This window comes from Aedes aegypti, chromosome 3 (genome assembly GCF_002204515.2).
Source record: "Aedes aegypti strain LVP_AGWG chromosome 3, AaegL5.0 Primary Assembly, whole genome shotgun sequence".
In the NCBI taxonomy this organism is placed as follows: Eukaryota; Metazoa; Arthropoda; class Insecta; order Diptera; family Culicidae; genus Aedes; species Aedes aegypti.
The window spans coordinates 168,063,089-168,087,505 of NC_035109.1; the positions used below are offsets into that span (position 1 = coordinate 168,063,089).

Sequence of the window (24,417 nt, forward strand, 5' to 3'; positions counted from 1 at the left end):
GCACTGATCAGCAACTCCTTTATCCTGATAAAGGCAATCTCGGCCTTATCGTTCCACTTGATCGTTTTGGGCTGATCCTTGAGAAGATCAGTCAACGGGCCTACTATTTCGCTAAACGTGGCGATGAAACGCCGATAGTAATTAGACATGCCCAGAAATCTTCTTAGTGCGCGGAGTGATTTGGGCCTTTCAAAGTTGACAATGGCTTCGACTCGTTCTGGATTGGGACGAAGCCCATTCCTGCTGAGAATGTACCTACCCTAGATAGGGAACTTCTGGGACGCAAAACTTCGACTTTTCCAGGTTTATGGACAAATTCGCGGCACTGAGTCTTTTTGCCAACTCTTTGAGTCTGTCTAGGTGCTCTTCAAACGTATTGCTTACCACGATGATGTCATCGAGATAAACAAATATGTTTGGTTCCAGTTCGCTTCCACCCAATACGCGGTCCATCAATCTCGACAGGGTTGCCGGACTGTTGACCAGGCCAAAGGGCATCCGCGTGAACTGGAACAACCCTCTACCCAACACGGAAAACGCAGTGAATTTTCGGGACCGTGGGTGCAACGGAACCTGCAAAAACGCTTTTGACAAATCTATTGTCGAAATGTAACGGCTGGGCCCTAGACGGCTCAGAATTCGATCTGCATGTGGGAGAGGGTAAGAATCCCGGACAGTCCTCTCATTGAGCTTCCGGGCATCCAGACATAACCGGACCAATCCATCCGACTTGTCAACGGGTACAAGGCGGAGTGCCCAGTCACTGTATGACCGTTCAATAATGCCGCACTGCAGCATGTTATCAAGTTCCCTGTTTATGTTTTCTTGCTTTTTAGGGGAGTTGGGAAATGGATTGATTCTTACCGGAGGGAGCTTTCTTGCTTCTTCCGACAGTTCTATGCGATGGCTGATCATCGACGTGGTGTCTAGTTGACCATCTACCGCTGGCTTAAACAGCATTTTAACCTCATCTAATTGTATAATCTGTTCCTCTGTCAGTATCGTATCTTCCTCGTGATCCTGTACTTCATCTACTGATATTGTGGCATCTTCAGAGGCCATGGTTGGCACTATACCAAAGGATTGCCAGAAATCTGATCCAAGGATCAATTTTCGTTTCACGGAAGGAATCACGAGAGCCGATAACAGCTTCGTTACTCCCCTGAAAGTCACGGGCAGCTCTACGCAACCTAAAACATCTAATTTTTGACCACTAGCGGTACTAATATCAATGTTTGCTGGCTGTATACGAAGCCTACATGCTTTCAGTAGAGAAACGGTCCCTGAACCTAGTATACTCCGGTTCGCTCCACTATCGAGCAAGCCGATACAGGGTACATTCAATATGTTTACTCTTACAAAAGGTCTATCGTCATTTGCAATTTTGAAAAAATGCTCGCTGATTTCCATCATGGAACAGTGCATATATTCATCGTCTTCTACCTCTCTTTGACCACTTGAACAAACGACACACTCGGGATTGGTAGAGGTTTTACAAGTACTTTCTGCTTCCGTCTGCCCCTTCAGACGGGAATTTACGCGTTTTTTGCACAAAACGGACAGTCTTTTGTATCAAAATTAAAGAAACCACACCTGAAGCAGAACTTATGCTTTGGACGGTCACAATCTTTCTGGTGGTGCCCCGATAATCGGCAATTATAGCACACACCAGGTTTTGGAGGAGTGTATTTATCGAGAAGAGCCTGCAGCCCCTTATCCTGCGGGACGTTGTGCTTCTCTACATTTTCTTCGTCCCTTGCACCAACGTGAGGAGTCTTATTCAAATTTTTCTCCTCCTCGGTCTTACTGGGAGGTTTTTGATCTGGTCTAGACTTGTCAGGACGACTCGCCGAATTTGACGGCTTGGGTTTAGAGATCGACTTCAATTCACCAACCTGATTCCGATTTTTGGGAGGGTTCTCTTCCACAGTTCGGTTCTCATACTTGTACCAAAACGTGGCATCAAGTTTGCGACCGAAAGGTTTTAAATCTGCAAGATTGTCTATGTTAGCAGCGACTACATAGCCTTTGTAGTCCGCTCTAAGGTTTCTGAAGACTATTTCAAATTTCTTCCGCTCGGAAATCGGTTTGGTGAGTGCATTGAAGAGCTTCTGCATGTCAAAGAAGAAATCTTGAAATTTCTCTTTGGGTCTCTGCTTTCTCTCAATCGCCCTGAACTCACTGACATGGTCATGATCTGGGCTAAGGAACTCCCGCTTCATCTCAGTGACTAAGTCCTTCCATGAAGAGAAGTCCCCGTTCTCAACTCCGGACATAAACCACAGCTTGGCTGCGCCCGAAAATAAATGAATAGCAGAACGGAAGAGTTCCTTTTCGGAAACTTCTTCGGATTTGGCATAGAATTCTACTTCCATGATAAATCGCATCAGACCTTGTCCGCCATCTCTACCATCATAGCGTAGATTCCAATCTGAAACCGGTCTACTGCGCTTTACGTTGGGTCTACGGTTTCTGGATCTACGTCTATTGAGCGGAGACTGTGACAATGAAGAATCCGAGTCTCTCTCAGAAGTATTTTCCCAGCCTCTTGCAATTCGAGCCCTACCTGACAAATCTATTCGATTCAAAACTCTTTCCGTTTCCTGTGATCGGCGGGCATTCATTCCCGAACCTGATGACTGTTGAAGAAGTGGTCGAAAGTTACACGCAGATGTTATATCTTCAGTAGGCTCTACATAAGATTTCAATTGTCGTCTAGATTGTGCGATTCTTTCACTGGGCTGTTTCGAGCCACTGTCTTCATGAGAACCCAAGTCATCCTCAGTTTGAGTTTCTTGAGATCTACTCTGAACCTGTCTACTAACTCCAGACGTGCCTGGCTGTGCCAACTGCAACTGGGTTAAAGAATTCGAGATTTGGAGCATTACTTCTTTTCTAATGGATTCAATTGGTGTGAAAATTGTGAAGTAAGTATTATACAGCTGGCGAATTGTACACAGCATCTTATCTAAATCTTCAAGATCTGCATCTTCTTCAGCTGCTCTTTGGATGGTCGAACATCGAGCAAAGTAATGGACTAATCTCGTCTTCAAAGCGTCCTTGATACCCTCATAACTCTTTTTCTTCTCAAGATAATCGCTAATTTCTTTCACATTGAGATCGATCAACCTGATTTCGTTGTCGATCGTGCGATTTTCACATTTCGCAAAATCAATTTCAACTTGCTCTCCTTTATCTTTCAAAGCTTCCCTCAAACGTCTTCTCAAAACTCCTAATGACTCAGTTTTCTCGAACGGTACTGTTCGTACATCAAGCTCAAATTCAACCTCTCCCTTCTCTAAATGATGTACCAGCAGGTTTCTGTATTTCATTTGAATCTCTGACTCCATGGCTAAGGAGTTTTCGCGTTGCAGAACTGTTTAGGTCGCACAGAGTGCTCGAATCACGGCCAGATCAACGTCTGTGCCCTCTCCAGACTCACTCTTATATCCACCTGTACTCACCCTTCTCAGTCGCGATTACCATCAACCGGACTCAAGGACGGTTTTAAAAATAGCCACTGTGATTCTGGGGCTCACTCTTTACCTCCTAAACAGTTTATGCACCAGCAAAAATTCCAATAAATACCTAAAAAGCATAAACAAATTAAAAACTAATCCAAAACCAAACATAAACAAGCAACAAAACCAACTAAATGAAAAATGATCACACCAGGGGTGCCCCGATGGAATTTATCAAAAGAAAAGCATGCAAATTATAAAAAAGACCTAAAAAATTGCCGTTCAGAGAACGCAACGCACTGAAAACAGTCAATGCTGTTTTCTTTCTCCCTCTCACGGATGCAAAGTGATTTGTAACCGAATTGTTCAATTTGTTATTCTAGATTTTATGTTGGGCGCCAATTTTTAACCCACTTGGCTACGCTCAGTGGAATAGGGGATCTCCAGGGTCGGAATCAGGGAAATCGGTACAAGACACTCACTTATGTTCACAGGTCTACTTCCAGCAGGAACTCTCTCTTAGAGCATCCTCAGAAGTGTGCTCAGGATGGGTGGCATTCACAAACAACGTCTTAAGGGAAATGTGCTCAAAGGCCACACTGCCAATTCAATTAAGATCTAACGCAAAGTGAGGGAGGTTTGAAGACTCCTTTCGAGTCCGGAAACGAAGCAAATCTAAATAGTAGTGAATTATTTAACTTTCTGAAAATCCTTTAAAACACTTTGAATTTACGTGTAATAACATTGTGTATTAAGTGTTTTTACATAAAGATTCGTGTAAAATGGCCATTTCTTATGATCTAGCTATAACGTGACGTCACATAGTTCTACTTGCGGTTTTTACTCTTGCGTTGTGGACTTTCTGCGGACTAACGGCACCTTGAGGTGGTCGGGGTGGATTCTGCAACGGCTAATGGCGTATCGGGGCGTCCTTGGTTGGTATTCCCATTGATAGGGCACCAGACCAGCAGGGGATCGGGTATTCCTACAACACTCGTGGTTGGCTATCGAGGACCTGGAACTTCGGAACTTCGGATGAAGCTTCCTATTCGACGGCGGTTTTGCTCCGCGACTTCAATACCATTCACCGAATCCCAAGATGGCTTCTCAGGTCAGGCATCCAAGGACCCAAGACTTGCCTTTGTTCTGAGGGAATAAAGATGGCGTTCCTCCTCCGAACAAAGCTGCTAATTACAAAGAAAAAGGCCCCTTTGTGGACCTACCACACTAATTAGTCACACTTCACGCATTACCGCATTTTCTCCAAAACCGCATTTTTAATTAGTATTTGGGAATAAGTTTTAGATCATTTTAGACTAAATAATCTATAAATGTGCATATCGTTACCTTTTTCTTGCTTCTAACTTCAACTTATTTTGTAGTGTTTTAGATGCGCTGGACCAAGCTAGGTCACTCTACCCTAGATTAACACAATAGAATTTTAGACATTTGACCACGCTTTTTCTACTAACATTACTAACCGCTTTTTAATAACTTCTTCACAATTAACACTACTAACTTTAGCTTTAAGACTTTTAATGACACTAGATCTAAAATAAAGAACAAACAAATTATTAAAAAAACTCACTACTAATATCACTTTTGCATGTGAATTATAAATTTACAACCGCCGCGCACTTACTGCTCGCTTGCACGTTGAGAGCTGAATTGAACTGGCGAGAGTTAGCAAGCCGAGATCGACCCTCTAATTCCCCTAAGAAAACGAGCGAACCCGAGTTTGCCGTATTTAAATATTTATTGTTTCTGTGAGTATCACCGCCCCTTGATCATGCCTCTGAGTTGCTGTTTCGGCTGAGTGTCTTTTGCCGGCGTTCAAACCGCTGCCAACAGACTGCTAGTTTTGGTGAGTGATACCGCTGGAAGGGATAGGGAGTGTATAAGTGATAGACAGTTGGTCTCTCACGCTGAGCATATTCCAGAGTCACATTAAGGAGTAATATTATTGTATTTGTGATGGAGTCACAAACCAAAATCATGAAACCATCGGTTACACGCATGAGGAGTGCATCAAAAATGAACGAAATTTATAAAAGAATAGTAACTTCATCCTTCTCGGTTGTTTTGGGTACTGAAACTAGTTGGAACGAAAAAATTAAGAGTGAAGAAGTTTTTGGTAACCATTTTAATGTATTTAGAGATGATCGCGATCTGGTCCGTACCCAAAGAATCTCTGGTGGGGCAGTTCTCATTGCAATATCTTCGAAATTCAATTCAGAATTAATTGTTTCATCAAAACATAAAGAGTTTGAACACGTATGGGTGAAAGCACATATCGCCGACGAAACACATATATTTGCTTCTGTGTATTTTCCGCCAGACCATGCTTGCAAATTATCATATGAAATTTTCTTTCAAACCGCTGAAGAAATTTTGTCGCAGTTATCTCCAGATTTCAAAGTGCATATCTATGGCGACTTTAATCAGCGTAATGCTGATTTTATTCGTGATTGCGAAAATGAAAATGTTCTGCTGCCGGTTGTTGGCGAAAACGAATCTTTACAACTTATTTTTGAAAGAGCTCCATTTTTAGGTTTAAATCAAATCAATTATGTGAAAAACCGACAAAACTGCTATTTGGACTTCTTTTTTCTCAAACATAATGGAAGATTTCTGTGTGAACGAATCTCTTTCTCCACTATGGAAAAATGAAGCGTTTCATACAGCTATCGAGTACTCAATCTTTGTTCATAATCATCATAATTCCGACTACTATGACTTTGAGAATTTCTTTGATTATAAAAACGCCAATTATAACGGAATCAAACATAAACCGAATAGAATAGATTGGCAGTCCGTTTTGAAAAATCAGGAAGATTTAGAGTATGCAGTTACGAGTTTTTATTCAATATTGTCGGAAATTATTCAGACGGAAGTTCCACTCTTGCGGAGACGACGTAGGAATGGGTCAAAAAATCCTGTTCGGATTAATTAGCAAATAAAAAATTTGAAAAATCGTAAGTAAAAGACTCATAAAATTTACAGACAACAAAAAACTCTAGAAAGTTTAGAAAATTATTTGTATATTGTCAACCAACTTAATCAAGCCATATCCACTGCACTTGAAGAGTACAACACAAAAATTGAAAATGATTTAAAATCTTGCCCTAGGAATTTCTTCAATAATGTTAAAACTTAGATGAAGTCTAACAACTTTCCATCTAAAATGACATTGGATAATAAAGTAGCAGATAATCAAGATGACATTTGCATTCTCGTTGCTGATTTTTTCCAAGAGACTTTTACAAACTTCTCGGATAATGACCGTGATTTTGAACACTTTTCTAGTTTTCCTGATTTTACAACCAATGTCGGCGTTAGTCAAATACAGGTACAGGACATTTTAACAGGACTGAAGAATTTAGATTCCACCAAAGGATCAGGGCCTGATGGAATCCCACCTGCTTTACTAAAAAACTTAGCCAACGAATTTACAGCACCATTATTTTGGCTATTCAACATGTCACTTGAAAAGGTCAGATTTCCAAAAGAATGAAAAAGGTCACTTCTTATACCCATTTACAAGTCTGGTAAAAAATCTGATATTCGAAATTATCGGGGAATTGCTATTATTTCATCCATTCCAAAACTATTTGAATCAATCATAAATAAAAAAGTATTTAGCCAAATAAAACATAGAATACCGAATGTACAACATGGTTTCTTTAAAGGTCGTTCTACTACAATGAACCTTTTGGAATTTGTAAATTACACTTTAAATGCAATGGATAGAGGTAATCACGTCGAATCACTTTACACCGACTTTAGTACATCAATAGCAAAAAAGAGAGCGACAGTAACGGAGCTTACTTAAATTAAACGTCAAAAAATGTAATCTAATCACATATAGCAGAAAACGTAATACACCACAGATTACTCTCTTTATAGAAAATCAAGATGTTCAAAGGTACGATAAGATTATAGATTTAGGTGTTATATTAGATTCTAAACTTACATTTACTGACCATCAAGATAGAAACAGCGTTGAAAGGACGACAATATTGTAGTGACTTCAATAAAAAGCAAAAGGAAATCGATGAATGGAGGAGTGTCACTCTTGCAGATATGATTGTACCACTCTGTTTAGGTATACCAAAATGTTCGGTGAGAACTTTCCATTTACTATCTTTTAATTTGATGTACATGTTTCCAGTTAAAAAGGAATGGTATATCTGATCCATCCACCAGATAAAAGCTTGGACTTCCCAGCCTTCCTTTGGCATGAAAAGAAAACAGATTAATCAAGAGTTTATTTCCTACAAAAGCTCGAACAAATTTATCTTAAAAATATGTAATTTGTTCTGACAAAAATTAAAAACATTTCCGTTTTAACACTCATTTAAAAATACGATATAAAACTTGAGTGGGATTTGTTAGTGAAGGTTTACAAGTGAACAGTTCTGATTGTACCCAGACAACCGGAAGATGCAAAAGAATTTACGTGAAAAGTACGTGGACCCGCACTGAATGGAATTGCTTGATTGATGAGTTTCCTCGCATTGAACAGAACGCAATTTTCTTTGTTCCTTTATGCATTTTGTTTCATTCCGTATTGTACATATAAAAAGTAAGTCAAATTATTCCGTAGAAGCAGGCAAATATATTTTACTATCACAAATTAGAGGTCACATAAAAGTACAGATTAGTCCGCAATGAACATATAAGTATCGCATAATGCAAACGGGTAGGTACCAACTGATATGATGTTTTTTATTTGTTGCGTTGAAGAGGAAATTTTTTTTTATTATTCATGCTTGTTTTGTTCCTGTTTTCTTAATTTTTAGAAATTTGAACTCTCCCATTTTTTTAATAATATTCAATTGTGTCATTCTACTGATCGTATGAAATAATATCATAGTATATGAACTGCCCAGCTTCTTTATGCCTATTAGATGCATTTGAGGTCATTGTTTGCCTTGAGTGTTCGAAATATGTATCAAAATGGTACATTGGCATATTAGCGTTCATTCACTCTTCGACTGTACTATTCCTTAAAAACCTACATTTTCAAGTTTTTCGACGAACAAAACGGTCAAATTTTCTATTCGTGATTCATCTGATCGCCGTGAATCAAATTAGGGGTCGTCCATTAATTTCGTAAGGGTTTATGGGGGGAGGGGGTTTGTAGATTTGTTACGTGCCATACAAATTATTTTAATTTTCATACTAAAAATGTTACTAAGAGAGGAGGGGGTCTGTAAACCGCCAAAATTGTCTTAGGTAATTAATGGACAGCCTCTTGCCATCAAACCCAAGTCTGCACAGTGGGCCTGATCCCATAATTATTTGTATCATATTTCCGATATGCTGCAAATATTAATGCTGACATTAAAATACTAGTCTTTTCAAACTATATTATTATAAAAACGATTCTAACGGTTTTTCAAATTCGGAAGAATTTGTTTAGAATCCAACTAATTAACATCCACTTCTTCTTCTTCTTTTTCTTGGCATTAACGTCCCTACCCGAGCAGAAGAAAATAACTTCTGAATACCAAATTGAGGTATTCCATACCAGATAATTTCCAATACTTACAACCTGAATGAGGCATGAATGAGCCCTGCATAAGAGGTAAAATACCTCAGATAATACCTTCAGCATATTCTACAAATACCAAGCTGATAATTAGCCATGCTGAAGGTATCTGGGTTCGATTCCCGGTCAGTCCAAGATCTTTTCGTAATGGAAATTTCCCTGACTTCCCTGGGGATAGAGTATCATCGTACCTGCCACACGATATACGAATGCGAAAATGGACACTTTGGCAAAGAAAACTCTCAGTTAATAACTGTGGAAGTGCTCATAAGAACACTAAGCTGAGAAGTAGGCTCTGTCCTATTAAGGGTAAGTAGCCCGTCATTCGTTTTGACATCAATGATGACTTTTAAGCTTGCATTTCAAAGTGATAAAACTCAGTTTTGATAGTTTATATTGACTTGAAAAAGTATCACTGTACGCGCTAACATGTATAAAGTATGTTGATACTTTTTCAGCTGTGTCAGTGCAAAACCAACTGATTATCTTCGATTCGAAATCGTGAGATGAATAAGCAACAATCATCAACGACGCGTACAAATTTCAATGACGGCCTGATTCGCCTTAAGGCATGAAACGTGGACGATGTTCGCAGTTGGGGTATTCGAACGTCGGGTGCTTATGACGATCTTTGGCGATGTGCAGAGAAACAGTTTGTGGCTGGCCAAAGCTGGAAGGATACAATAGGCAGAGCATATTGCAAGAATGTCGGACAGCAACCCTGCAAAGATGGTGTTCTCTTCGGATCCGGTAGATACCAGAGCGCAGCGAGCTATGTGGGCGGATCAAGTACACATCGATTTGGTGAGCGTTTGGCACAACCATGGATAAAAAGATGCGACCACGAACCGTGTATTGTGGCGTGAAATTGTTGATTCAGTGTAATCTGTTTAGATGTCAACTAATTACAGAAATATTCACGTCCATTAACAATTAAATACAAATAAAATAAACAAACACAAAATCAAGCAATCAAGACTGTAAAAATGTAATACCAGCTGTTAGTGTCAAAATTTAATCAGTTCATATGAATGTACCATCTACATTTCTCCTGATGATTTCTGAGAGAGCTTTCCTAAGGCTCGCACCTGCGCTCTGTCTCAATTTTCTTTCGTATGAAGTATAGTTCAAAAGGAAGTATTCGATAGTCAAGAGTTTCCACTTTTCAAAGCAGGGTGATGTGGTGGGTAGTTTTTCCTAGTCATGGTTTGTCTTGCTGGCCTAATGCCTTTGCCTCGGTGGAACCCTGAACTAAAGGCTAGTGTAAATAATACCCCAAAAGGATCGAAATCTATACAGGCACCTTCCCGTTTTTATCACTCTTTATCGCCACTATTTTCTTCACTCTCTTTCGTTGGCCTGCTCCTCTCACTCTCTTCACAAAACGACATTCTTATCGGGAAATGGAACCACCGATAGACACTTGATAAACACCCATATCCACACCAGGCTAGCATTCGCTTCTCTGCAAGTATCACCGCGAAAAAGTGGTTTGTAAAAGCTAATGTTTGTATGGTGGATTTTTTTTACGTGTGTACTCCCAAGCGGTATTTTGGCAGCAGTAGAGAGCTGGTTAGCTGAAAGCCCTGTTGAGCATTCTCTCTATTTTTGCGGCCGTTTATATCGCTCTTCATAAATGAAGTTTAGTGACCGATATTAATGATTCTTCCCCTTCAATCCACAATATACCGGCCGCCTCTATGTTGATAGGTTCAAGCAGTGACTCGTTTTTGGTTCACATCGGGAGCATGATTATTGTGTGCAATAAGCTTTAACATGGATATAATGCTGACTATGTTTTCTCAAAATGTGAAGGTACCATGCAGACAAACATAAGAGATTAGTCATTTAGCTTAATAAAACTCTTCATGTTTCATCTACTGTTATTCGGGGTAACGATGATCATTTTTTTCATGTTTCTTAAAAATTTCAGATTTTGCAAGTTCAATGTTTGAACCAAGTACTGAAATTCAAATCCTGTGATTACATTGGTCTCACAATTAAACATTGTTAGAAAAAAAAAAACAGATTTTCCTTAAGAAGGTCCTCCTTGCGATGTATATACAGTTGGTTGTAATCATATTACCTATATTGAGACCAAATTACATAAAAATGACCACATTTTTAAATCAACATTAAAATTTGAAAATTATTGTCAGTGTTGTAGCCACTGTAAAATAATTTTTCAGTTTTATTAGTTAAAATATGAGACAATTACCTAGAAGCCATCCATAAACACTTTTTTATAGGAGTTGCCATTTCCTATATTTTTTAAAATAATGTGATCGAAAAATGGCAACTCCTACAAAAAAGTGTTGTAGATAATTGTCTAAATTGAATAAAAATTCCAAAAAATACTATTTGTAGTCTACACTGAAAAAAAAGGTTTTTTTCATTCAAAGTCGATTTAAAAATATGGCCATATTTTATTTTTATGAAATTTGGTCTAAAAATAGGTAATGTTTTTACAACTAACCAAACATCGCAAGAAGGGCACTCTTAAGGAAAAACTGTTTGTCTAACAAAAACTTTTTCTTGTCCTAAATGAAAACTTTTAGCGTGTCGTTTTCAAAGAAAACTAAACAACTGAAGGTCACAATCATCTCAGAATTCAATGAAGCTCAATAAGCAAGTCAATTTTGTCAAATCAGTTCGCAGTTTTATCAAGATGGTATTTATAATGTTGTTCAATAATGAGGCAAAATTCACAACAAATGCCAAATCACACTGCCGTTACAGTCAACTTTGCAGTTTCAATTAATGCTAATAAAGTAACAAATTTTGTTATAATTAAGTTTCGGATAAGAATACAATGAGTTTTATTTTTGTTTAAATTGTAAAATGCTTCTTCTTCTTCTTTCTGGCGTTACGTCCCCACTGGGACAAATCCTGCTTCTCAGCTTAGTGTTCTTATGAGCACTTCCACAGTTATTAACTGAGAGCTTACTTTGCCAATGACCATTTTTGCATGTGTATATCGTGTGGCAGGTACGAAGATACTCTATGCCCTGGGAAGTCGAGAAAATTTCCAACCCGAAAAGATCCTCGACCGGTGGGATTCGAACCCACGATCCTCAGCTTGGTCTTGCTGAATAGCTGCGCGTTTACCGCTACGGCTATCTGGGCCCCCAATTGTAAATTGCCTTGTTTCCATTTTGTTCATTGTTGAGACATGTGTTTTTTTCTGAGGAGTAACGAATCAAAATTGAATAATATTTTGCTAGGAAGAAAACGCGTCTATTAAGAACCAAGTTATTTACTGTTAGGGGAATGAAATTAAAAAAAAAAAAACATTGCGAACCGCGGAATATGTATTTTGAAACTTTTTCAAATCATTCTTTAAAGTATTATGTTTATTACTAGATTTGACACACCTATGAAATTTTGACAAAAAATGACATATAAGTTTTATGCGATTCGTTTGTTAGTTAAAATATTCGTTGCATTTGTGAAACTCGTATGAGGCATGAATCTTAGGAGGGATAAACGTTTTCTAGTACGGGATTGTAACGGTTAAAAATGACGCAAAACTGTAAATGGAATTTCTAAAAAGTTCTCGGCCAATGAATCAAACTCTGAACAAATGACATGGTAAACATTTATATTTCTCATATGTTACAAATCAACAGTTGTTCTGACACGCTATATGACTAAAAATTTCTTAAAAGTTCCTCAACCAAAACATTTCCATAATCTATCGCACGCTGTTTAAAACGATGTCCTCTCCTGTCTTGCCATATGGGTGTGTAATATGTTATGTGAAGTCACGGTACATATGTTATCCTCTAATTAATCGCTACGGTGTTAGTCAATCTCCAATCCGCGGAATGCCTTGGTCGGTGGTTTTATCGAGTTGCCCTTGTTATCCTTGGGAGCCTCCTTTAACGCAGCTGTATCTATCAACCACTCACGGTAGTTGGATTCAATTTCTTTCTTCTGTTCCGTGTGCAGCGTTGCCAAATCTGGAAATGGGCCGCCATAGTCCTGCGAATAGAAAGTTGCGAGATTGAGTTTTATGAATGCAGTGGGATTCCGTTTTTGGCAACATGATCGAAATTTACAGTTGACGAAAACAGGACGTTTGCGCTTGGTCCTGCTTTTATCAATCGAAACTTTTAACCCTTTTTTCTGACTTTATTCTGTCATAATTATTTCTCGCGCTTATTATCATACAGGCGTATCTGCAATGATCGATTTCTCTTCGTCGATTTTCTCTCTAAACTAGTATACAAAGTTCAATCGATTTTGGTTACATTTTACGATGCAACATGATGAAGGACGATTAGTTCTTACTACTGAATTGAAAATAATAGTCGAAAACATTCTACCAGTCAAGTTAACTAAAGAGAAAATCGATGAAGAGAAATCGATCATTGCAGTTACGGCCTTATGATACTAAACGCGAGATTTTTAACCTTTCTTGTGCATTGGGATAATTTTTGGCTAATCGACACTTTAAACAAGCTGTCATTTCCTTCCCCTATCCCAAGTTACGGTGAAGATGGGCGTGGCCAGGAATAGCAATATTCATGCGCTTGGTAATATTGTCCAAGATTGGGTCAAGGTTTTTCCCCAGCCTTGTCTCTGAAAGCGGTCTGGATGAAATTATCAAACGAAACATTAATATTGCTAGTATCCAATCTACGAAGTATACCGTAACAACGCTAACGCTAACGCTAATCGACACTTTAAACATGCTGTGACTTTGTAGTAAAAAGAGTTATAAATCTGAATTTTTTTGGCTTTTCAAAATTTTATAAAACAAACAAGTTCATGCTAAAAAAAGTTTTCAGCAACCTCTAGGAGTGACACTACAAATAAAAAAGACACATTATGCATTAAAGGTAAAAAATGACTCATGAGTGTTCCATCTCAAAAATCCATTTATGAATCGGTTTTGGTTCTTTTATCTTTATATGAAAAATATGAAGCCGGAGAACGAAGCCTTGTACGTATACTATACTACTCTAGACACAAGGGCACCTGGAGCCTGTTTCAGAGTGTTCCTATGAGCAGGCTTGATAAAAACTCCTCTGCGATGTAAAGATGACGCGATTTTGCCGTTTTTCGGAGGAGTAAAAACTGAACTCAAAAATTTCAACACAGATCCTCAAGCGATTCGAGTGAGAGTGCAAAAAATGCGAGGATTTTTTTCGGGTACTCTTTCTCTCTTTTTGCGATGCTCACCTTTACTTACGATTCAAAAGAACGCTTGAGAGTTCCGCCCAAACAAGGCAGTCCTCGGGGAGTTGTAAGAGCATTCTTATTTTTATGGAATTTTACTCTGTTTTGTTTTGTGCTGTATCTTCCCCGCTCATTTTTCGTTGCCTCTCTGCTCTGAATTTTTTCGCTCCCTCGCAAAGAGGCATAGGTAGCACGTTGCTCTAGAGAACGTCATCGAACTCTGATGGTGTTGAGGAGTATTATCAAGCCTGGTTGTAAGAACTTTTACAGGTATTTACTAAGAGCTATCTCTGCTGATTGAACATATTTGCATGTGCGGCAGAACGAAGATACTTTATGCTCTGGGAAGTCGAGAAAATGCCCAACCCGAAAATATCCTCGACCAATGGAATTCGAACTTTCGTTCCTCAAAAAAATTTGACTTATTGCGAGTCAATTTTCGCAAGTCAGTTTGGAGCAAATTAACTTGTTGTTCAGAGCATTGAAAAGGCAAATAGGCAGCTATGAAAGTGTATTTACCAAGCTGTGTTTTAACAGAAACACCTAAAGTTTCAAAAACTTTAGTTTCAAATGACGAAAACAGTTGATGTTTTATACGCCTATGAATGATGATTGCAACTCCCCCACATGCCCCATCAAGTTAGGATTTCTTTTGAGTTTAGATCCAGGTTTCAAATACGTTTCAGTAATAACTGCTATATGCACGTTATTAGCTGTAAGAAAATTAAACAGCCCGTCCTCTTTACCATACGATCGTTAACTGAAAAATGAGTATTGTGCGATACTCTACCAGAGAAATTCCGGAAGCGACCGTTATCGTAACGGATATTATCTTTCATCTGCCTGGCACGAGCCTCAATGACTCTTTTGCGTGAAGGGCAAATCCAAAACTTTGACTTATGATTGGCCCGCAATTAGAGCATATGAACTTGGTGGTATCTTCCTTTACTGGACAGACGTCCTTGGCGTGAGAAGAACCTCCGCAAATCATGCATTTAGCATCCATGCGACAATTTTTTGTTCCATGACCCCACTTTTGGCACCGACGGCACTGAGTGAGGTTCTGGTAATTTCCTCCAGGTTTCTAGAAATGTTCCCATGTCACACGGACATCGAACATAAGTTTTGCTTTTTCTAGAGCTTTAATATTATTTAGTTCTTTTTTGTTAAAGTGAACTAAATAATATTATTGAAAAAGCCCTTTCCGAACAATGCCAGATTGGGTTCTCTTTTTCATAATGATTACTTGGACTGGGAAAAATCCAAGTAAATCATTTATTCCATTTTTGATCTCTTCAGGTGACTTATAGTGACTTGAGAGACCTTTCAAGATAACTTTGAACAAACGTTCAGTTTTGTCGTCATAAGTAAAAAAATGTGCTTCATCTCTTCAAGATGTTTGAGAAGAAGTTCGCGATCTTTAAGAGTTTTCGGCTAATAGAGTTCAAGATCTCCTGCATGAATCCCCCAAATTCGGAACAACTGACCACGATAGGCGGCACTCTTTGCTTTCTCACTTGAATCAAAGAGCCTGGCCTAGAGGCTGCTTCGATTTGGTGTTCGGAAAATTTGTCTAGAGCGTCGAACTGATTGCTCATTTCGATACAATTATTCATTTCACCCTTGGAAAAAAGTTCGCATTCCGGAGAAACGTCCAATCTTTCATTCTTGCCACGTTTAGTGACAGTTATAAATCCCACTTTTTTGGAAGGAAGTTGTGAAATCAGAGATTCACCCTTCCTTTTGTTTGTTGTTGACTCTTATAGGGATTCCCCAACCCAATAAACACAAAGTCGTATACGATGGCGAATTAGAGTACAAAAGTAGAGGCGATATACGTACATGTGCCATAAGGCTGCATGGAGAATGCACGTTTGTATTCTTACACCTTATCATACACGAATGTGTGTTTACTGGGAAGACATCTTTTCATAGATTCCTCCAAGGATTCTATCAGAAAAAAAAAATCTGCCAAAATTCTCGGCTTTATCCAGGAATTTCACCAGGGATCTTAAATGAATACTCCTGTTATTTCTCCAGTGATTTCTACAGAAATTGCTCCAAGCGTACTGGCAGTAATTTCCCCAGGTAGATCTCTATATTCCTCCAGGAATTATTCCGGAGATTTCTGCAGGGAATCCTCTATGAATTCCATCAGGAATTTCTTCAGAGGTTCTGTCAGGAAATCCTCCAGTGATTCTACAAGAAATTACTTCACGATTTTTCTTCAAAGATGCTCCCAGAGATATCTCTACAAAATCGCTACATGAATCACTTCAAAGATTTTTTCAAGAATTCTCCGATAGTTTTTCCAGAGATTTGTTATTGGCCTCCTGATCTGTTCCAGTACAAATTCTTCTAGAGGTTTCTTCATGAACTCCTCCAAGGATTTAATCAGATTTTTCCAAGAATTTTTCCAGGATTTTTTCCAGGAATTGTTCGAGGTACTCCTTTACTGAAGAAGTTTTTGAAAAGCTCCTAGATAAATTCCTGGATGAATCGTTGGGGTAATTCTATGAACTATCCCTGGAGAAACCTCTAGAAAATAATCATGAAAATAGGGTTATTCTTATAGTAATTCCTAGAGGTTTCTGGATCTAGAAAAAAAAATATGGAGAAAGCTCTGTAGTATTACTTGTAGGAATCCTAGAAGAATATCTGGGAGAATCCAATGAAGGATCCTTGCCTAATCTCTGAAAAAAGCCATGGAAAATCCTTAGAAAAATTGTTTACAGGAGTCTCTGGATGAATATTCAAGAAAATCTTTGGAGGAATTCCTAAAAAATCACTGTAAAAAGTTTTGGAGCAGCCCATGTATAAATTTTACTGGAGTAATTCTTGGATAAATTCTTGGAGAAATTTTTGGGTAAATCTCTGGAGGAATCCCTGTAAGGATTTTTCGGGAAGGATACCTGGTGGGGTATCTGGAGAAATTCCTGAAGGAATCTCTGAAGGGGTAAATTTCTTATTGAATCAATGGAAAATTACCAGGTTTAATTGGTAAATCTTGGAATGGATCTTTGAAGAATTTCCTGAGTTAATTTCTGATGGAATCCCTGGAGGCATCTTAGGAGGGATCTTTGGAGTACTCCTTGGAGGAATCCCTGTAAGGATCACGGTGGGGATTATGCGGGAGGAATCACTGGAGAAATCCTTGTGGAGATATTTTTGTAGAAAAACCTAGATATTCATTTGAGAAATTTCTGGAAAAATATTTGTAGAAATATCTGGAGGAATCCATGAAAGGATCTTCCTAAAAGAATCTAGGTAGAGATTTTCCTAATGTTATCCCTAAAGAAATTCTTAGAGTTTTTTCTGATAAAATTTCTGAAGGATGATTCCATGGTTAACCTTTGGAGGAGTTTCTAGAGAAATTCTTGAAGGAATTCCCGGAAAAAAGTTCAGAAGGCCAGAACGAATCTCTGAAGAAATTTTGAGGGAATCCCTGGGAGATTACCTGGAAAATTCCTTGGAGTAATTCACGTAGCGATTTTCTAGGGGGTATTCCTTAAGTAATTCCTTTAGGAATCCCTCAAAAAATTCGCGAATTAATTTCTTGTAGAATCTCTGGATACATTCCTGGTGGAATCTCTGGAGCGATCATTGGAGGAATCCATGGAGCCTTGAAGTAGATCCTCATTTATCCGCCTGCAATCACTCAACACGCATGACATTTATCGTTCGTGGAAGGTACACGGAGAAATATTTTTACCAAATTTTTGAGTTTACTTTACCCAAAATCAAGTATATCGATTAGAGTTTCAACCCAAAATCTCTCGGTTTTCTCTTTCTCCCACGCGAATGTTGTCAAAAATAGAGAGAGCTGCATCTACCCAATGGGGCTTTGGCCCAATAAGCCAAATTTGGGTAAATGCAACTTTTCTTATGTTTGGGTCGAAAGAACTCAATTTTGCGTTAAATCAACTCAAAATTGAGTATATTTTTCTAATGGAATTAAAGCCAAACTACCTAGTGGGGACTTTGGAAATTTAGCCAAAATTGAGTTATTGGGCTCAACTACGGAATTGCGTTGAAACAACCCAAAATTGAGTTGAATTCCGTCTCCGTGTAACAAACCACGAAAGAAAAAAACGAAGACACACGCTACCCACTGTTTGGCGCCGATCACTGTTTGTCACCGCATGTAACATTCGCTGACACTTTGTCATTCTTATCAATAAACAGAGGCGAATATTTTCCATTTTTGTTGCCATGTTTGCAATTAGAGGGGTGTGTGATGATCCAATAGATTACAATTAAGTCGTTTATAGTTGCATTACCAGAACACATGAAAGTTATTACCAATTTTATGCAAAACATAAATCACCCGAATGTCTCGTTACCATTAAAGTCTGTGAAAGTTACTGCTCTTGAATGCTCTCTTGCCACGTACCAAACGAGAGAGTGAATATTAACATTCATAGGGCTCTCCGATTGTCATGTGCCACGAACTGTTAAGGTTCATGAACTTTTACATTCTTTGAATATGGTTCGATCGGCTTATTCGGATCAAAACCCAAACACTGATCTATTTAGATCTGGACGTTCGAAGTGGTCGACGATTTCGTCTACCTTGGATCCCTGCTGACGGTTGATATTAACTTTAGCCTTGAAAAACGGGGGCGCATCATCAGTTGAAGTCGAGCCTACTATGGCCTCCACAAGAAGCTGCGGTCAAAAAAGATTTTCTCCCGTACCAAATGCACCATGTACAAAACGCTCGTAAGGCCGGTGGTCCGCTACGGGCATGAAACGTGGACGATGCTCGAGGAGAACTTACGTAAGCACTTGTAGTCTTCGAACGTCGGGTGCTTTGAACGATCTTGAGCGTTGTGCATTAGACTGGCCCTTAAACAAAAAAGTTGTAAAATTCAACGGGGCACCCCCTAGATATGTGTCTTAGGGTAAGAAAAAAGCTCTCTCAAAATTTCAACTCATTTGGTTGCTTCCCCAGCTGGCGCATTCAATTCGAAGTTTGTATGGAAAATTCGTCTCAAATATATTGAAAATTGACCCTATGTCACTGTTCCGTCTCGTACACTAGTTAATCGCGTTCTATTAAGCCCAGAATGGCAAATTCACTAGTTGATATGGTAATGAACATAGTTGAAGAAGGTTGTTTCTGGATTTAAGCTCATTTTCATTAAGCTTTCAGTTGTTGAAAGTTAGGCTTAGATCAGCACTCCCGTACAATCACACATGTGCATGCACCTTGTGCCGCAGCTCGCCCAGCGTCATAGGTGGCTATGATGTGCTTAATAGCTACCACCCAGCTAAGTTGAAGGAATACTAAGCAATATTGCAAATCCACTTCAGATAGTTAAAACACCAACTTTATCAATTTTAATCATCATAAAACCTTCTACAATATTGTTTGCTATAGTATCAGGTAGTGTTTTTGACATTCTGGGTTCAATTGAACGCGATCAACAATTTTCCTGACTCAAACAAGAGACATCATCTCTGTTTCCTATATGTTTGAGCTGAAAATCCCATATTAACTTCAATTCAATTGCGCCAGCTCATGGAACGACCAAATGCGCTGAAACTTTCAGGAAGTCTTCCTCTAACCCTAAAGAATAATCCTGGTGGGTGCCCCGTGGAATTATACTACTTTATTTTTCTCCCATACTAAGCTGGGCCAGTCTATTGTGCATGTAAGCGGTGTGAGGCGGCGAAAGATGAACCTCGAGCTCGCTCAACTCTACGGCGAATCCAGTATCCAGAAGGTGGCCAAAGCTGGAAGGATGCGATGGTCAGGGCATGTTGCAAGAATGACGGACAGCAACCCTGCAAAGATGGTGTTCGCTTCGGATCTGGTTGGTACAAGAAGGCGTGGAGTGCAGCGAGCTAGGTGGGCGGATCAAGTGCGTATCGATTTGGCGAGCATGGGGCAGAACCGAGGATGGAGAGATTCGGCAACGAACCAAGTATTGTGGCGTGAAATTGTTAATTCAGTGTTATCTGATTAGATGTTAACTAAATAAATGAAATGAAATATTCACCACAAAAATGTGTATGAAACAAGTATTCTATACATTTATGAAACAAATTGTGTTGATTGGGCACACATCTATACACGTAAACAATCATCTATAGATTCTGAAAACTTTTTCTATAAAATAAATCTTATTTCTGTACAGAAAACACAAAAAAGTATGATAAGATAAACATTAGATTTTTGTCCCTCGTTCATATAAAAAAGCATAATCATTAAAATTTATTATCATAAGCTCTAAATGTTTAAGAATTAGATAACTTATGACACTGACATAGTTGATTCAAATTTAAATTTCTACAACTTTATCTAAGACATCATACAGCTATCTGAATGTAATAAAAATAATGTTTCAATCACACGGCAAGGTTGATTAATCAGAAAACATTTTGGATCAATATATGCGCTCCATTGCATAAAGAAACTTTTCTGAACAAACCATATCACTAAAATCAACACTGCGCAACGTCCGGCTTTTGTTTGACGAGTGTTCTTAAGGAAGTTTTTCGAACCAATACCCTGATAGCCCTACTTGATTTTATTCTTCTAGAAATCCTTCAACTATTGATTTGGTCTTGACCGAATCTAATCAGCTTTGTAGCCAACTGGTAACTCACGCTGACTTAGATTCTGATAATGTCCCTGTTACATTTCCAATTTCCCATGAAGCGATTCACAGTCCTATCTGTTCCACTTTCAATCATCAATGAGCTGATTAAAAAGTATTTCAAACGTTTATCGTTAGTAATCTTGACGTAAACATTTCTTTGCAAACAAAATATGGTATGGAAAATGTTTTCGAAAGCTTAAAATAAATAATGCTCCATGGTATCAGCAAGAGGCATTGCAATACCAAAATAAGGATTGGGAATCGAATCTGTTATGATAGACGGCTATTAAAATAACCTTTGCGTTGTCCCAAAAATGAATGAAAATTTTACAGATACTGCTGCAAAATGAAATTCAAAACTGTTTTGCTGAAATTCAAAACTGTTCTGTTGTCTTTTAATAAGCATGCTCACTTCTATCAGTATTTTTTTTTTCGAAAATGATTAATTTGAACGAAATGACCCAACATTAGATCACATTAACATTAACGATTATTCAATTGCCAATTGATAGTTTATATTTCGTCATGGACATTCGACCATCCCTCAAACAATACGTGTAAAAAAATGAATTATTAAAACATTTCTAGTGTCAATTTAACCTAACTTAAATGTATAAAGCATACAAATGATTTATATATTAAGGTAAGTTAAGTAAATTGAAATCATTTCTTTCTCTTATAAGCAGGTGAATTTAAGTTATCTGTAAAAGATCTGAACTGTTACAGCGAATTAAATGTAATATGTTGTTAACAAAATGTTGATAAAAGTTTAATTTTGTTTTACCAATTTATGATTATAGTATTGCAGTATCGTATTGTAATGTTTGAAATGATACTAAGGAACTAAAAAAATAATGTTGAAATTGGTGTACTTTTTAACTCAAAACTTGTGGAAATCCATATGAAAATCTTTTGAAAATAGTTTTTTTTGTCACTAGAAATACAGCTATTTACCTTTGGCAACAGATCAGCTCCCAGTATGTCAATGGGCCCGGATGTGGAAAACTGTAGCAATCCGAGCAGTTCCGATTTAATCAGCGGTTTCACCAGAGCCATCACCTGGTTGATGAATGAAGCCGTGTGGACGATGTAGATTTTTTTCAGTCGAACGGGATGTGCATCCTGAATGTAACTCATGAATGTCCTCAGTGGACCGAATTGTACCCGCGCCAGATGACCCAACCGGACGCCTTTCATGTCGAAAATAACAATATATCCCTCGATGGGACCGTCCTTGCTAATCTGGACATCGTTAAACATGCAGAATGTCTTTACTGCCTCGCCAAAGTTCATCCTCGATGGATCCGTGTCAGACAAACGGTAACACAGTAATCGATATCCTTCCGGTGTCAGCTTTGGTAGTGAAACCATGTGGCTAAAGGGCAACAAAAATAAGCGAATCAGTAACGAAGACTTCCGTGCAAAAGTTTGGGGTCACTTCCTTAAAACATACAAATGTATTTTGTCTATGTCTCTGTAAATACACGTCTAATGAAAACTAGTGAAACTATGTCATATTTTGAAGGCAATGATTTAATAATTAAGAATTATTCTTCGTATGCATTTTGATAAAAGCATTTTTTAATATTGCCTAAAAAACTTTTACTTGAAGTTGCGATATGTTTCGAAAATTACAGTGGAAAAACATGCATCATTTTCTCAGCATTGGTTCGACAAAATTTGAAATTTATACTCCAAACTTTTGCATGATGACTTCAATACTTTTTCATTGAAACTTTCAAGAAATGTCACAACCTCAAGTAAAAATTAAAAAAAAAAAGTTCTGGTCAAAATGCGATTTAAGATTTATGATTATCGCATTGGTTTTTGAATGAGCCATAGAAAGTGTCAGTTACACATGTAATCACAAAGATATGAACAAAACACTTTTGTATTAGGGGGTGACCCCAAACTTTTGCACGGCGGTGTATGACTATTGGGAAAAGCGAGATCAATGTGTGGTGACTATTACGTCATGTTCAGCACTAACTGCACCCCAGTCGAGAGCACATCCCGATTGTCGAAAATATCCGGCGACGTCGCGTGGATGTGGGCGTACTTATACAGTGCCTTTTTCGCATCCTCCAAATTCCACAGGCACGCATGCAGAAAGAGATGAGCGTGGTTTTTCGTGAACGCTGGAAACCGGGGTTGCTGTTTGATCCTGCAGAATATAACCAATATTGGAAAATGAATGATTGAAATAAATAAAGTTTTTTTTGATAGATTGAAGAACAACTAAGAAAACCTTTATGACTCACTTTGGATTGAAGAACGAAGAACTTTTAAGACAATTTTGTTCCCCACTGAAACCGTTGTTATGTTTCCCAAGCAATAATTGTAATGCAATATTTGATATGTTTCATTGTTTGTAATAGATAAAACTCACAGTTGAAAAAGTGAATTTCCATGAAAATATGGATTGTTTTATGATTGTATGGAATTTGAGGTGTTTTACATCTACTGTTTTTAAAAACAGTTCGTGTTAAGAAACTTTAAGAACCGATTCGAAATAAGTGGATAATCTATCTAAGTCATTGCAAATGATTTAAGTGCGTGAAATGCTGTTGCCGAGTTTTACCGAACAGCACGTGATTTAAATTAAATTTCGGCTTTTGTGTGAATAGGGTCGAACAATCTTTTCAAGTCATATCGTGTCCTGTCCATCTCGCTCTTATGTCATTTATTAAAAGTTACAGGATTATTCATTCAAATTCACCTGAGATGCATAAATTTATGGTTTGCAGAGGTAGACGGGCTCTTTTCACACTGTACGGTCTACGAACAATAAAAATCACTATCAAGTCGCATGATGTTGATCGCGGTGAGAGTTTTGAAAATATAATCAGGACTATATAAAGTGAAATGAAAATATGTTACAAACTATCTTGTTTGCTAATTATTTTAATTTATACGTACCATTCATATAATATTTCCACGTCTTTAACGTATTCAGTGGGCACCTCCTTCGGTCCCGGACAGTCTTTATAGGGATGTGATAAGGTTGTCATTTTGGCACTATTTATTGGCTATCGTTGCTTGATTCACTATGTACACTAGTGCTGAGACTACCTTCTACACCCCATCAGCATTGAAGGGGAAGATTCAGAAAGTGAGCGGAAATTTCAGAAGATAACGGTTGCACTGCTCAATGTTGTGTTCTGGCCGTGAAGCATCTTGTTCACAGCTTTGAAGTTGCACACGGCAAATCTGAAACGGAACAGAACAAAACTGCGTACGTTAATAAATGCATCCTCAATTTCCTCGTATTGACTTATTGAAAACAGATCAACTAGTGCATCAATTAACCGCCACTTTCAAGTTCAATGCGCTACTTAATTACCAAACGTCATTTCGATCGATAAGTTCTGACTAATTAATGCACAAATGGATTGCGCCTTTTGCGGCGAAGTCGGCATAATAATGGAAACCGGTCAGTGCTTTGTTTAGTCGCGTCGTTGATTAATTCACGGCCGTGTCTACTCGGTAATTTACAAACAATGCGAGCAATGCCGTTCCGATCAAATCACACACAATTGACTGATTACCGCCTAGGTTTTGACGACTATGTTGATTAATATACTGCGTTAAATTACGATGACGCAAATGT

General features: G+C 38.2%; 1 protein-coding gene and 1 long non-coding RNA gene across 4 annotated transcripts in view; both read right to left on the reverse strand.

The window, feature by feature from the left end:
* Positions 1–4,173: 4,173 nt before the first annotated feature.
* On the reverse strand, positions 4,174–5,467 carry LOC110679415. Its single transcript, XR_002502469.1, has 4 exons — positions 5,104–5,467; positions 4,943–5,011; positions 4,809–4,881; positions 4,174–4,680 (listed from the first exon to the last, which is right to left on the reverse strand). It is a non-coding gene; the product is annotated as an uncharacterized LOC110679415 (long non-coding RNA).
* Positions 5,468–12,599: 7,132 nt separating this feature from the next.
* The window catches only part of LOC5574136 (alpha-tocopherol transfer protein-like), a 31,904-nt gene continuing 20,086 nt past the window's right edge, over positions 12,600–24,417 (reverse strand). For 2 of the 3 annotated variants that reach the window (XM_001661155.2, XM_021849586.1), the window contains exons 2-5: positions 23,727–24,017; positions 22,780–22,971; positions 21,762–22,182; positions 12,600–12,999 (exon numbers count right to left, since the gene is read on the reverse strand). In XM_001661155.2, coding sequence (XP_001661205.1) covers positions 12,820–12,999; positions 21,762–22,182; positions 22,780–22,971; positions 23,727–23,818 — 885 coding nt within the window. In that variant the 5' untranslated portion in view covers positions 23,819–24,017 and the 3' untranslated portion in view covers positions 12,600–12,819. Of the gene's footprint in view, positions 13,000–21,761; positions 22,183–22,779; positions 22,972–23,726; positions 24,039–24,417 lie in introns of all 3 variants that reach the window. The other variant, XM_021849585.1, reaches the window with a different exon arrangement.